The sequence below is a fragment of the Tachypleus tridentatus genome, chromosome 9 (genome assembly GCF_004210375.1).
Source record: "Tachypleus tridentatus isolate NWPU-2018 chromosome 9, ASM421037v1, whole genome shotgun sequence".
NCBI lineage: Eukaryota > Metazoa > Arthropoda > Merostomata > Xiphosura > Limulidae > Tachypleus > Tachypleus tridentatus.
Window position 1 is genome coordinate 139,192,996 of NC_134833.1, and position 16,843 is coordinate 139,209,838.

The window sequence follows — 16,843 nt, forward strand, 5'->3', positions numbered from 1 at the left end:
ATATATAAAAAAAGTTGCCCGATACGCTCAGAGGGAAACTGATTTTGAGGGAACAAAATTGAGGGGAAAATTCAGTGTTCTCTAGCCTCTTCCTAACTTTTTTTGGGGGAGGGGGTGAACTACATATCTGCCATGTCAACTTTAACCAAAAAGTATTCGAGTACAGCCCCCACTTCCATCTCGAGGTGGGTAAAAAGTTAAGACCTCGCATAGAAATTCCCACCATGTATTGTGTAGTTCCTGGATAAACTAATAAACAACGTGTTTTACAATATGATGAATAGTCCAGAACAGCACTTCAGTCTCTTCTACAGAGATTTGTAGAAAGTTTTAGCTTCGTTAGTTATATTTTGTTTAACCTTTATGAAAGAGAATTTATGTTTAAAAGTTTGTATTTCTCGGAAAACATTTAAACATGAAGATAAAATTACACGGCAGTCATGGGTTTTTGTTTCGTTCGGAAACTTCACAAGTTTTCCAAGTACTGTAGTTTACAAGTCATAAGAACATGAAACAAACTTATTACAAATTAACAAAGGGTTAAGTTAAAAGAAAATGTTAAAGTTACGATCACGTTACTTATGGACCGAGTATTACCATCATCTAAATGAAGAACGTTATACAACTTCCCATATACATGTAACTATGTGCTCATCGCTTTCAGCGAAAGATTAGCTCATGTACTGCTTGTTAGTATTAAGCATGGTTCGAATATCTACTAGTTTTAGTTGTAGGTGAGAAATGTTTACCTCCTAGTCATTTAGTTAATAATTTTAAGAATTTGTTTCAGTGATGAATAAATACGATCTTATAATATGGAAATGTTGATCTGAAAAAACCAGGACAAATTGATAAAGGTATGTAAACAATTATTTAATAAATAGAGTTGTACACTTAACAAATCAAACTTTTGAACAGAAGACAAAGTTGACTAAGATTACTAGTTTTATTTAATATTTCTTTCACTGGTTATTCCAGTCACTGAACCATGGCACAACCAATAGGAACGACACACCATCCAGTTAAATAAAGTATTATACACAATAAATACAGCAAGAAAGACAGAAAAAATACAAAAATCAGATTTAACAGCTTTCTAGCGTGACAATCAAAGCTTCTGTTCTGGCACTAATTGAAAGAAGAGAATAAGGTTATTGATGGTTCGTAGTTCTGGTGGCAGATTAATTTGATTATTTTTGTTTTCCCAAAACTCATTCCGATACCTAAAGTGCAAGTTATCACATGTCGAGATAAGTGATTAAACAAACGTTTAAATAAATATTTAAAATAAAGAAATTGTCCCCTCAATCAATCGTACCCTACTGATGTCACTTGAATAGTTGTTCTCTAGTGGAGAAAATGTTAAGAACTCCAGGGTTTTAACCGTAGTATGGGTCGCTTGGTTTGTTGCTAAAAAATGAAATTAATAACAATCAATATAACCAAGAAGTAGTGCTGGCTGTATTGTAACATTTTAAAAATACTTGATTTAACAAGGTAAAGGAAATCAGTTAAATTATTTATTTTGTACAACTTAATAAGGAAGTTGTATTATTAAATCCACAACTTTATTTTATTATATTTAATATAGGTATAAAGGTTTTATACTGCAAGTCAAATAAACACAACATAACCATAGAAAACACTCAAATACTAAATAAAGAAACAAACATAAACAAACGCAAAATTAAAGAAGCCTTTCTTATACAACAACTTAAAGAAATCCACAACTGCTTCTTTCGGAACGTTTCCCGATTCAAGACAACCTTCTTTAAGTATTTGTTTTTAAGTAATAATTTAACTGTAGAATCTATTATTGTGATGTACGAAAATACTACACCTTCTAAAACGGCATGTTTTTAATAAGATTTACCTCATTGAGGTTTCCGTATTGCCTAGATGTGCTCCTGTGTCCATGCTAAGAGTGCCGGCTCCTCCACCAAAACCGTATCCTTTAGGCCCAAATTTTCTGCCATAACACTGCTTGCAGTACAACTCGCCTCCGTGTTCTGTGGCATTTGTACTGTCCAAACTTTTGTGGCAAAGGCCTGTTAAGTAAATGAACATTTTATAGAGTATTACTTTCACAATTAGATTTTGGATGTCATAACTAAGAAAAACTTCAAAAACTGAGAAATAAATAACCAAAAGTAAAATGGTATAACTGGCAGTATGTGTTTAGAAATGTATGTTCAACAATCAGTTTGTGTTGTAAAGATGTAGGTTATATCGATACCAAGTCATTGACAGATAGGAATAAAAATAAATGCGATGATAGGTGATAAACATAGTTAAGAGTTAAAAGTTCATTTTGCGTCAGATTATTAAAAGTGAGAAAATAGTAACGTAGCATCACTCCGAACTTAACTCGCGAGGTAAAGTCCAAAGGTCTCGAAAATTAGAAACAACTATCGCTTGCTTTGATCCGTTGACCAGAGGACGGAAGAAAGACGGTATTACATACACATCACACGTGCGTGGGTAAAGTGTATACCCACGAAGCCACAACGATAATCTATTTCTTGACTTTAATTACATGTAATAAGAGTTAAACTAAGCTACAAATTAATCTCTTCAGGATTAAAATAACCGTTGTCATGTTTTTAAACTAGTGATTAAGTTTTCTTCCGCGAACCATTTCGGCGGGACAGAAGATTCGGCGAACTAGCTGTAGATGTCACCCCAACTGCTTTATCATGTGGCCTTTGTTGTGGCGTCGCACGTCAGCGATTTAAATTTTGGACCAACCCGATAACCACCTTTACGACCCTCACGAATCACCAGTGAATTCCTGAATCACACGGAATCACTACTAATTTTGTTCATCATTACATACATGATATACAGGAGGAGGGACAAAAACGATGGTATCTCCTTACATAAGGAGGATGTTAATTTGGTTTGCGTTTTAGTGAGATTTTATCAAAACACATTGTGGCAAAGAAACTGTAGGAAACTATTAATACCATGAAAAACTGCAAGTTTCACCAAGGTTACCCCCTAGTATGTCAGATATGTCACTTAAAACATGACGTATCATTATGTGTCACGAAAATGAAAGCCGGCATTTTAGACTGTTAATCAAACCTTCACTTAGTGTGTCATACGAGATATCGAAATATTTCAATATACAATTATTTATTCCATGTACACTATCTTAATTTAAGGAAGATCCAGACTTCATCCACCCTGTATGCACATATAGTTAATCTGTACGTGTGCAAAGATAGGTTGTGATCTTGTCAAATTGCTTATTTCAACTAATAAAAGAGGCCTTAAAGAACACTCACCACACTTGAAACAATTCTTGTGCCACTTTTGGCCAGCTGCCAACATTTCCTCAGCAGCGTACACGGACTTGCTGCATTTTGGACACTTAGGTTGTTCTACAGGCTTGAAAGGCATTGTGGAGGATACCTGAAAAACGTTAATGTTTCAGATAAGACATTGGCGTAATTACAAAGGATGAGAGCGAATAAGCAAGCAATAATAGGGCTCAATCCATTTATAAATTTTTCAGGCCCTTGGGGCCCTCTTTTGCTCCTCCACCCCCTCAACTACGGAGGGGTAATTACGCCACAGTTTAAAAAAAAAATTGAACAAGATTGTCGAGAAGGCAGTGAAACACTTAATTTGAGATTCAAAACGGATTTAGAATCTGTCATCGTAAGACAAATGGATTTTGGCTATGGTAATAGCTCCACAAGTGCACTGGATACATCAAATCTACTAGACAATTCAAATACTGATGTTAAACTAACCAACCGATAATTACAAATAAATCGATTATGAAGTATTTGCATTTACAACGTTTCAAAAATCCTACTGCTTTTCACCGCGTGCAGCTGGTTACCCTTAAAAAACAGTTCCCAAACTAGCTATTAACAGTGAAAAACAGCAGAAGCTGAGACGCTACGGGTGTAAATACTCAGATTCGTATCCCTCATTCGATTTTTTCTGATGGCCAGATGGAAAGGGCACCCGACTCGTAACCCTAGGGTCGCGGGCTCAAATCCCCGTAACAAGCATGCTCGTCCTTTTAGCCGTGAGGGCGCTATGATGTGACGGTAAATCCCACTATTCGTTGGTAAAGAGAGTTCGCGGTGGGTGGTAATGACTAGTTGCCTTCCGTCTATTCTTACACTGAAATTAGAGACGGCTGGCGCAGTTAGCCCTCGTGTAGCTTTGCGTAAAGTTCAAAAAACAATCACGGCTAACGAAACTGACATCAGCGTTTGGATCTTGGCTGACAGGAATATCCTCAACACATCTGATATCATTTACGACAATAAATTGACGACCTGGACTGATACCGGTAGAGATACTTAATTCATTATTTTATGGTGTTTATTAATCGCCTATTAACAATTAATGTAATCAATAGTTTAAGATATGCAACAATAGTAGGCACTGGGAGAAAGTTACTTTGGATTTCATTTACACTAAGCTTTTACTGTAACCTCGTTTCTTTTAGTTTTACGGTTTGTGTTACGCAAGCTATACGAATCAGAGTTAGTTTGATATTCTATTTTGTTCGTAAGTCCCAAATTCTACCGTTACTGCCTTTCACGTAATTACACCAATTGCGCTTCACCTTATGTATACAAGGGTATTTAGAGCATACTGCACATTAATGCAATTCCCGTTTATTTCGTATATCGTTTGACAGCGTGATTACCATACACGTGAAACATTAACGGACTATAAAAACAACTTTAGAATAACGCGCGTAAAAGACAGTATACCGTTTACCCGGAATACTCCGATACATTACATAATACAGCAGAGTTTAAATATTTCCTAGCAAAGAATGCCCGCCACTACACTTTCCAGGAGTGCTAGTTGCCTGGGCTTCGAACATTGAATCTTTGGAACAATGATCATCACTTGATGAAATTAACGACTAATTATTTTACGTAATGAGTTCAACTTTATTTGAAGTTAGTTTCGTTAATAATATTGGTTCTAATATTTAATATAAATTTGAGAACATATAAAGTTGAAGATTGACATTGTTGGCCTAATACAAAGGGTCGATTAAATTACATTAAGAGATTCTGAATATTCAATTAAATTCATAAAAGCCACAGTCAATACATTTCACACAAAAAATGAATAGAATTCGTGCGTGCGCACACGTTTTGTTAACTTCCAGTGTCATAAACCATACCCTACCTAGAATATGGATGTACCATACCTTCCAAACAAGTTTGTCTTTAGAAACCTTCTACTCATTAGGTTAAACTTAATATTTGTTTTGGAGGTCTTGCAGTTCCCATACGCGTGTTTATTGGTAAAAACAATTGTCACATTCATCAGCATATTGGATAATATCAGTTCAACAACCTGAAATCAGACATCTTGTATTTCACTCAAAATTCACCCATTTTTGTTCTGGTAGTTTCGATCTTGAACCATTAGTTCTCATAAAGCGAATATTTCGAGTTTTAAAACAGATCTTATGGTAGACCGTTTCTAAACAAGGTTTTAATTAACTCCAAAAACAATATTTACTTAAATGCTTCGCTTTTAATATTTTCCTCCATTTGATATTGTTTGTAGATAAACAATATTGAATATTGTTGGTTAACTTGCTTCTAGTTGCGTGAAGCAATATCTTATATTGTACACAAGTTTATGTCCAAGGATGACCTACGTAAAAGAAACACCGCATGGTTATTAATTTGCAGATACGGCAGAAATGCATTTCCTGTTCAAAGTAATACGAACAAGAATATTATAGTAAACTCATTTCAATGGAAAGTCGTACATGCCTCAGGATCTGCCATTTTAATTGTTGATAAAAACAAAAAACACGCATTTATTCTAAAAATATTCGTTCCATTTCAGTTTTTCTTAACAGCTGTTTTGAGACATGCCGCGCCAAAAATGGAATTAGCGAAAACGTTTTTCTAAAATTAGCAGGACAGTGAGTCAGAAATGTGCCAGAATCACAGGCAGGTTTAAGAAGCGCCTGGCACACTCAAGTATTTAACGTTAAACGTGGGCCGATATTTTAAAAAATTACGTCTATTAGTGGTGGTGGAACTCCAAAAGCAATCTATAGTCTAGCAATATAAAATAAACTAGACATAACACGCTATTTCAATGTCATTAGGAACTTGTGCTGTTGAAAATTTCCTTAATTTAACTTTCCAGTTGAAAACTGCCCTGTCCTTCACCAATTGACCGAAGTACTGGGGTTTTTAGGTGATTGAGGACCCAGGAGAGTCCGTGAAATTCTTTCTCTGCTGTTTTGAATTTCGCACAATGCTACTCGAGGGCTATCTGCGTTAGTTGTCCCTAATTTAGGGGTGTAAGGTTAGAGGGAAGTCAGCTAGTCATCACTACCCACCGCCAGCTTTTGAACTATTACCAACGAATAAGGGATTGATCGTCCCTTATAATGCCCCCACGGGTGAAACTGCGAACATATTTAGTGTGATGGGGATTCGAATCCGTGATCTTCGGATTACAAGTCGAGGGCTTTTACCGCCTGGCCATTGTTTTTAATGGAGCCGCTATTGGATGCTCATAAACTGTATTGTAATAAAAACACGTTAGTATATGCAATTCACTTGTACAAAGTTATTATGATAACAATATTTCAATAGTCAAAAAATGATCAAAGTGTCATTTCGAATAGTTCCCACTATATTAGGTCTACGTGACATTGCTAATGCAATACCTTCTGCCAGTCCTTCAGAGTTATTTATTGCAAGTTAAGGAATTTTGCACAAGAGGTAAATCACAATATCTAATACGTTTACAGAGAGGTGCATCTTTTTATTTTAGACATATATACAAGTATATAGTAAAATTAACTAATTGTGAAAGTCTTGAGAAGCAATATTAAACGAACATACAACTTGTTTACGACAGTTGCTAGTCAAAGTGTACAAGTGACAATATCATTTTCTTCAGACAAGAGATTTTATGAGGGACAATTAAATAAAAATGTCTCGAACTGCGAGTAATGAAAAGTGCTGAATAAAAATCGAAACAGTTTTCACTGATACCAGCCTGTTGCTAATATTTCTGTGAAAGCTACAAAATACAGCAAAAACTTAGATTTTGTTCTTCAGAAGAGCCGTTACAGGTAACAATATTCCACGGAACTACAAAAGGAGTAGACATTCACAACGAGCTAAAAACCCTATAAATGAATAAATGGTTGACAAATGTTTAGTTAATTTTTACAGAAAATGTTCGTTTGGGGGTTAATTGGAGAAATATTTGGTCAGATTTAAGCCTCGGGAGAGATTGTTTCCATCGGGAGCAAGATGGAACTGTTTTGAAAACAAGTCTTATTGATATTAGTTTAAGTTCGTGATTTCTTAATGAACAAAGAATGTTTAAATACCCTGAAGACGAATTTACAAAGAAAAGACGGCTTACAGTGACATCTCTCGATTTAAGGCCAAACTGATCCGACGGTTTTTTTTGTTTTTTTTTTTAAAAAATATATTTCGGTGAATTTATGCGAAAGCCGAAAATTCTTCTCGAAAAAACATAAAAACGCGATGAAACTAAGCTTCAGGTTACTCACACACTTAATACAGATACGAAATATCAGACGGCATTGTGCTAGTTAGAAGTGGGCGAATTCCTCGCCTCAAGCTCAGCTAGGAACGTTATTCATTAATTCTTTCTTAAAAGTAACCAAATACGAGGGATTTTACTTAAAATGACGTTCTGTGGGTAGCACGTATGTGAGAAAGCATCTTTTTCCTACAAAATTTAAACAGCATTTGAAACAGAGCACTGGAGCACGTATTTCGTGCTTTACAGTGAATATGAATGTGGACAACTTGTGTTGCAGTAGGTCCAACCGCAGTTTTCAGCGAGTTACCCATCTTGAAATTACTAAACTAATTATCAGTGATGACAAGAAAACTCACTTGTAGAGAAAAATGTTAAAACGGCTGGTTTGGGTTGGGAAAATTTGTATGTAGAGGAGCGAACAACGTTTCGACATTTTGATCATCATCAGGTTCAAAGAAAGAAAGGAGGTAACTGTTCGACAGCTGACCACATGTTTGAAGGAGGTTGTGTAACCGAGTATAGGAATGTATAGGGTTTAGATGTTGGATAGGTATATATATAAAGGTCTTCCTTTAGTAGTTTATTTTGGGCTTGGAGTTGTTGAATAAGCAAGACTAAATTTGCGTTTGTTTATTTCGTATTTGAGTGTTTTCAATGGTTATGTTGTGTTTTTGATCAAAATTAAAGTCTTACTTATACAACTCAAGACCAAAATAAATCAATACGAAGGAATACATTCATACCTATATTAATAAATATAAAACATCTAAGCACGCCCTCTACATTCCTACACTCAATTACACAACTTTCCTTCAAACATGTGGTCAGCTATCGGTCAGTTACCTCATTCTTTGTGAACCTGACGATGACCGAAGAAGGTCGAAACGTTGTTCGCTCCTCTACATACAAATGTTCTCAACCCAAACCAGCTGTTTTTACACGTATACTAAACTAATTCATACTTTCCATTTACAACAATGTTTTATTAAGTTACGTACTACAGATTAATGGATGTCATAACTAAGAAACGTTCAATATAATTTGAATTCCTGCTGTTCTAGAATATGACCTACTAAAATTGCTTAATATAATAAACAGTTGATATAACCTTAATAGGCACATTTTTAGGAAGTAGAAAGCTTTATAACACGAAAGTACCCGAAGCAACTAAGAAAGTTTCTTTTTAAGAATCTATTTTTAAAACAAGTGTTCCACAGATAACCACATTTTGATCGCTCAGTATATTTTTGCCTGGCGGTGGCTTCATAAGATGAAATTTGAAAGTTTGCAAATAGAAGAAAGTGTTAGCGGAGAGAAATGTACATGTGTAATTTTCATTTTAAGCAACATTATTAACGACTTCAAACGTCACCAATAGTTAGTGACTTCTAGACTTCAGAATGAATACGTTTACAACTGAGATCAAACTTACAGAAATTCATAAGTTTTCTTTAATTCAGTTTATTATTAAGTAGAAAACTGCACATTGGACTAATGGCGCTGTGCCCGCTGCAGCCATCGAACTGAGAATGTTAGCGTTAAGCCCTCAAGCTACTTCCAAGCCAACAATAGAGGTGGGTTGGAATTCGTTTTATTTCATTATTAGAATAAACAAAAACTTCGCTAGGTTTCAGAATTCGAACAAATGATAATTTGTATTTATCAAATTTTAAATCTGATTACCAACAAAACTACACAATTATAAAGCTACTCAAACCATGCTCAAGATTAAGTCAGACCCATTAATCAGGAATACCTTCCATTAGATTAACATGGTTAAGCATTGCCGATGTTAAAAATTACCACTGCATGTTTAGCTTACACGCTTAAATATGGACTGAAACAGAAATACCAACTGCTAGATTACAGCATTTAAATTGCTTTGGGAAACACCGCTCAAGTTATGATGCGGTAAATCACACCAACCAGACATTAATTCTGCGCCTTAGCTAACAAATTAAAACTTCCACTAATAATTCATCATTATATAATGTACTCGCACACACGTATTGCTCTTTCTAAAGCATAATTTTATGGGACATAAAACAACTTCAACACTCGTAAGAAACGAACCAAGGATTCGGTATTTATATATAGTAATAATTCTTCATGTTATATGAAGAATTTGTGGCAAATCAAAAAGATTTACTGTTCTGGTATGTTGATCCGTATTTTCGTTTCAAGCTTTACCTAGATTATGGTCAAAACGAGTTAACATACTATTTGACTAAGATTTATATTACTAAGTACGTATTGTGTAGTCATTAAATGTGACTATCTTACGGACTTCCTTGATGAGGATTCTCTGCTCGGACATCTATTGCAAGGGGGAAAAAATAGATCTATGAATTTCACAACAAAGACTGAGTGTCTGCATGTCCATTTCTGTAATATGTCATTTCTTTACCTTCATGAAGCTTTTCATTCCACCTTTATTCATCCACCTTTCTCGAGTTCAATTCTTCGTATTCCACACCTTAAAATAATGCACATCGGTCCACCCATTTTCAACTACTAAAACTTGTTTTAAGATTGTACTATTTGTTTGCTTTGGAGAAGGAATATACTTAAACGTAATCATTTAGAACTATTAGTTTGTTACTTTAAACTAGTCTCTGGAAAGGGAAGTTTTATCTTCGTATTCTGAGTGTATTTTCGTTTTTAAAATATTTTCAGATTATTTGTTTGAATATATAGGTGTTCAAATAAATAGGACGCGTAACCTCGATATTACAAAGACTGATGCAATCATCTCACCTTTCGCACTTTGGGACACTGTATGCGTTATAAGGGTGAACGGTGATATCTTATTCAATTAAATTAGCCCATGAATTATGAGTTGGGTGTTACTTAAATGCCTTCCATATACAGTCTATTACGGTAAAGAAATAAAACGTGGGTTACCTGGAAGGTCATTCAACCTACTGGGACCATGTTAGCACATACAATGGACAAGCATCGTATTCACCTCTCCCCAAGACTCTCTGGAGAGCCTTTAAACCTCCCAGCAGAGAGCCGTTATTTTATGCTATTTGTGATAACGCTCGCATTTTGACAAAATGCTACGTATCTACCTAATTTTACGTTTATATAAAACATACTAAATATAGCGAACAGGGTTACATAATGTTTGGACGGAACATTCGATCACGAACAGCTTTCTTTAATACTGTTTACTAGTCTTCAGTTATATAACGAAGTAAAACTGAGTATACAAGAACATTATTCTAACATTTGTATAGCTAATCATAAAAGCAAAGCTTTTGTACCAACTAACTTAAGGTAAAGTCTGTCACTAAATATTTAATTACCATCATTATTTAAGGTTAAACAGGTTAAGAACTCCTTTAAACATACCACGGGTTAAGCAATTTACAGGGGTTTTGCTAGGTTTGGAAGCTGGTAATGTTAGGCGACTCTGGAGAAACAATTGCTCAACAGAATTCGTTAACTATTTTCACTTCATTCTCGCCAATAAAACAAAACTTTTGTATAATTTCTTAATGTACTGTAGCACAAAACAATCTTTACGTAACCATACCTGGTTTGTCCTGTGCTTGTTCCAGGTGTTATAAAACAATATAAAACATTGCACTGTTTAAGTTCCTAACACAATGAAAGTTTTACTCAAATAATTCAATACGAAAGCTAATTGTAAAAAAATTATGACTGGCGGAAAGAGACTTGTATGATACACCTAAAGTTACCGATGTCATGAGATCACAAGTTTTAAAGCTACAGGCATTCGATAGAAGCAAAAGTGTGTTTGTATTTAAGTATCGACTTTTTGCGTGTTATCAGACAGTAAATTCACCGTATTATCATTATATTTTTTTCGGTTTCGTAATATTAGCTTTTTTTGCTTATCTGTTTTTCCTTCACAAATTCATGAATAAAAAGTTATAGTTTTCTTACTTCCCTTATACACAGACTCGTGTAAGAAATGAAACAATACCATCAACGTCACGTAATTGTTTAGCGACACTATGGTTAATTTATTATTTAGTTAATCAATATTAACTAAAAGTTAATGAAGTTCTTGTTTGTTGAATTTAGCGCACTGCTACTCGAGCGCTATCTACACTAGTCAGCCCTAAATTTGAAGGATGTACTAGAATCACTCACGTAGCTAGTCAACATCTCCCTGTTGGGTTTACTCCTTTACCAACGAACAGAGAGAGACTGACCATCGTATATCACTTCCCGCAGCTGAAAGTACGAGCAATTTCAGTGACACCACACTGAGAATCGAATTTCTCAAACACCACGAAATACCAAGCGAGTAATATTCGAAGTAAAATCACCAGGAAACAGCTTTCGATGTGTTAACAAGTTTAAAAAGATTGGATTAATTTCGATTGACGTCCAAGAAATTCTTGGAGGTTGATTTAATGTCGTGTGTCGGTTTCATTTAACAAGATTTTGTAGTGACGTACGTTTATTACCTTTGAAACGTTGCTAAAAGAAAAGTTAAACCCTGGAGTTCAATAACTACTGTGGCATCCGATATCTCCACAAGAAAAATAACATAAAACTAATACATAACCTAACGAAGGAATCATTCACGATTCATTTCACAACTTTTACCAGCTACGGGCTCACCATGAAATACCATTGGAACTGGATGCAAAGTTTTCAGTGGGGTTTAGTGTTACATACATAGCATGTACTGGATTTAAACCACAGGCACGTTCAGTTATTAATTAATTATTTTTTGAAAAATTTAAATGTTGTTTCGAAATAAATGAAATGATTAATTTTACAAACTTAATAGCGGTTTCTTTCAACAGGAAACCAGATAGCCTTACGATTCTGTCAAGAAGTCATTAATAAACTACATCAGAATAAATAATAGGGTAGGTTGGCAATACCAAAAGTTACAGATTAAAGTAAAGTTACTTGGATTTAACATATTATTACAAATCACACATTTCTCATATTCTTACCTGAAGGAAAATACGTTTTCTACTCAGTCGCTGACAGGTAGGAACTTCTAACACTTAACTCACTCTTCAGACAGTGAATAAATAAACTTGAAATATTATATTTTCTAGGCCTTTGCACACGATCCGATTTTCCTCGTCACATACCACGTGCCTCTTCAGTGTTCAGTACAAGACATCGAGAGTGGGCCACACCGACATATAGGGGTTGGTGGGTGAAGGTGATCCATTTGCGTAATTAGTACGTAGTCTGTTAATGACATCATCCTTTCACTAGATGATCAAATTTCCTTTTCTGTAAAGTAGGGTCCAGTCGTTTGGTGACGTACAAACACAAAGAAAATAAATACATTTTCTTGCACTTGCTACATTCTCCTTGATGGTTATTATAGTTTTTTATATACCAAGAGTACAAGCTACACGAAGGCTATCTGTGCTAGCCGTCCCTTATTTAGCAGTGTAAGACTAGAGGGAAGGCAACTAGTCATTATCACCCACTGCCAACTCTTTGGCTACTCTTTTACCAACGAATAGTAGGATTGATCGTAACTTTATAACATCTCCACCGCTGAAAGGGTGAGCACGTTTGGTGCGACGGGGATTCGAACCCATGACCTTTAGATTACGAGTCGAACGCCTTAACGCACCTGGCCATGCCGGGCCAACAACAAGGTTCTTACCAACATACTGAAACTACGTTGTTTGTTTTTAACAAAACAGTAGTCTGATACTGTATTATTGGTCATATTATTTTGTTTAAATGTCAGTTAAATTAGCTTTGTGCCAGTAGTTTTAGCTCCACTTCATTTAAGTTCCGTCTTAATCATGCTACGGTTCCCATTTCCACATATCTTACTACGTTTAGTGTAATTGATAAAGTAGCTATCAGAAAAACAAGTTATATTCATATACCCCTCAAACAGGCTTATTGACTGACCAAATGTTCAAGTATTTCAGTTGTATCCCAGCCAGCATGGTGAGTCTTGGTATTAAGCGAAAGTCCTTGTCGGCTCCAGATGCAACAGATATGGTGTAGCTGATATACTACCTTTGCAGAATTACTAATACTCTTCTTCCATTGACGTTGTTGTTTGTTGAACGTTCAGGTAGCAATAATACTAGTTCACGACATAACAGTTATTCTTTACGCAATTTGATACTGTGAATAGTCTTTCAAATATCACTGTGTCTCTAGCTTAACGAACCTTTGTTTTGTACGAAAGACTTCATCGACACTGAATGTAGAACATTTAGTGTGTTTAACATATTGTTATACATTTTTCTTAATTTGACTCATATGTTCGTAGAATAACTATAAGCTCATATCTTGTTGATCAAACCACAGCTATGGTTTTATTCCTGTACTCAAACAACAAGGAATATTTTGTTATGCCTACCAAGCATAACAAGTTCATAATACGCGGCTCCATTCTATACAGGTACACGAATTAATGAAAGAAATATTATAAATCTAGACTATAAACTATTTTAAAATGTTTTCAAGACTAGAAATATTTTAAGGAATTGAATTTGGTTTTACTTAAATGACATAGATAGGAACTGTCTCGTTACAACTCTACTTTTCTTTCCTTTTTAATTCCAAAGTTGCGAACGACTTTATTAAATTATTATTATTATTTTAAAAATGTACAGTAGGTAGAAAATCTAGTGATTTAAGTTTTATTGTTCCGTAATAGGTCGTCTGTAGTTTTTAGTGTCAGCTTGCTACAACTTTTTCCGGTTTCTGACAACTAAAGTAACAGTCAAAATTTCACATGTTAAAGATCTCAATCATTACACCATAAGTATGGTTTTAACCTTGGACTATCACACCATAAATGTGTTATTAGTTCTGGTTTTTTTCACAATGGTTTTATACTTGAATTGCTACAATATTATTATAGTTTTATATGTGGTCTATTTTACGACGACTGTAGTTTCGTATCTGGTTTACAATAACTGTATTCTTGCCCTTACTATGCTTTTATACTGTGGGTATCTCATCTTCACTGTGTTATTTATATGGTGTGAATATTCTTCCTAAGCTGACGAAGCGTGCTTACAGTTAATTATACTTGTCATAAAACCTTAGTATTAGGCCTATTATATTTTTACGCTATTTTTAGTCAGTCCCTTATGGATTTGGCTGATATAGCGTGGTGAAAATATTATTATCTGCTCTCCTTTTTCTATTTCTCTTTAAACATCCTGAGAGACTGAGTGAAGAATGTAGTGTTAAAAATATAATAGGCCTAATACTAATGTCTCATGACAAGTATAATTAACTACACTCATGATTTGCCAGCTTACAAAGACGTTCACGCCATCGCTGTTTTGTTGTAACAAATGTCTTATATAAATATAGTTCTTCCAACCAAAACTGTTTGTTGTATTCCAGCCAACCGGAAGCACTGTGAGAAACTGAACGAAACAATGCGTTTGATGAATAGGGTAGACACTCTGTGGTTAAATATAACAAAACAGTCATTTTCATGAAAAAAACCTGAACGATTGAATTTAAAATGTACTATTAAAAATAAAATAGGCATAATATTAATGTTTTGTTAAAGTAAAGTGGTTTATTTAAATTTTGTTTCATATAAAATAACTATGTATTTGGTTTGGTTCACTATAGTTACAATTTTATTTAAGGTTATTTTACTTAGACTAGCATACCACACTCTGGTTTGCTATTTCATTTAGATTAATTTAAATGTTTTTCTTTATGATTAGTAAAGTTTGTTTAATCTGATTTCTTATGTTAATTAACAGTAAATGTCCAAGAAATCTAAATTTATTTGTTATTTTTCATTCACAATGTATATAGGATATTTATACAATGATTATGTAAACTTTATTAAAAGGATTTCTGAGTTTCATCACTTCATTACAGTCTGTATCTCCACGTCCATTCATAGTTTACCTGACGACCTTGCATCTTGAAATAACCCTGCAGCATAGTTTCCAATACTCATTCATTCTTAATTATTCAACAGAAAAGCTGAGTAATTACCTGAAACCAGCAAAATTCACTCAAGAATGGTGAGTCCATATGAAAAACCTTATGTCCCCATAAGGGCTAACAGCATGAATACCTGTTTCACTCTTCTGCTACGTCAAGTATGTGACGGTTTAATGAGAGGAATGACAAGAGGTCTTATCTTGATGAACCTATACCATGTTAGCCTCGTTTCCAGAAAAAAAAAAAAAAACGTATGGAAATGTTAACACTGAGATAATTTAAGGCAGATCTAATCAAATAGTTGTTTTATAGGTGTAATTGTTCAACGGAGAACTAATCATAAAATAATTTGAACCTTGTAGTGGATCAGTGTAGAATAAATCAAACACAAATTTGAATAGTGCAGGGATTCAGTGTACAATTAATCAAATAGGAATTTAATACCGGAATGATTCAGTACAAAGTATCCATATGATTATTTTGCTCCCGAAATAGTTCGTTGTAGAACCAATCAAGTAATAATTTTCATATTGAATTTATTCAGAGCAGAAATAATTGAGAAAATAGTTTAATGCTTTACTAACATATTTGAGAGCTAATAAAATATGATTCTACAGTGTAGTGATGTAGTCATGCTGATGACCTACAAACTTATGTCTGCTACATACTCTATAGTATCTTAACTCAAAGAAGTAAGTTATAAAGTATTGTGATTTGAATAAACATCTATAAGTAAGTTATAAAGTAGTGTGATTTGAATAAACATCTTTAAGTAAGTTATAAAGTATTGTAATTGGAATAAACATCTTTAACTGAGTTATAAAATATTGTAATTTGAATAAACATCTTTAAGTAAGTTATAAAGTATTGTAATTGGAATAAACATCTTTAAGTAAGTTATAAAATATTGTAATTGGAATAAACATCTTTAAGTAAGTTATAAAATATTGTAATTTGAATAAACATCTTTAAGTAAGTTATAAAGTATTGTGATTTGAATAAACATCTATAAGTAAGTTATAAAGTAGTGTGATTTGAATAAACATCTTTAAGTAAGTTATAAAGTATTGTAATTGGAATAAACATCTTTAAGTAAGTTATAAAATATTGTAATTTGAATAAACATCTTTAAGTAAGTTATAAAGTATTGTAATTGGAATAAACATCTTTAAGTAAGTTATAAAATATTGTAATTTGAATAAACATCTTTAAGTAAGTTATAAAGTAATGTGATTTGAATAAACATCTTTAAGTAAGTTATAAAGTACTGTGATTTGAATAAACATCTTTAAGTAAGTTATAAAGTATTGTGATTTGAATAAACATCTATAAGTAAGTTATAAAGTAGTGTGATTTGAATAAACATCTTTAAGTAAGTTATAAAGTATTGTAA

General features: G+C 33.8%; 1 protein-coding gene across 1 annotated transcript; it reads right to left on the reverse strand.

The window, feature by feature from the left end:
- Positions 1-852: 852 nt before the first annotated feature.
- On the reverse strand, positions 853-12,630 carry LOC143226507 (muscle LIM protein 1-like). The gene is made up of 4 exons (XM_076457534.1): positions 12,492-12,630; positions 3,291-3,417; positions 1,874-2,048; positions 853-1,410 (listed from the first exon to the last, which is right to left on the reverse strand). Exons 2-4 carry the CDS (start codon positions 3,403-3,405, stop codon positions 1,380-1,382), a joined length of 321 nt encoding a protein of 106 aa, XP_076313649.1. The 5' UTR covers positions 3,406-3,417; positions 12,492-12,630; the 3' UTR covers positions 853-1,379.
- Positions 12,631-16,843: the final 4,213 nt, after the last annotated feature.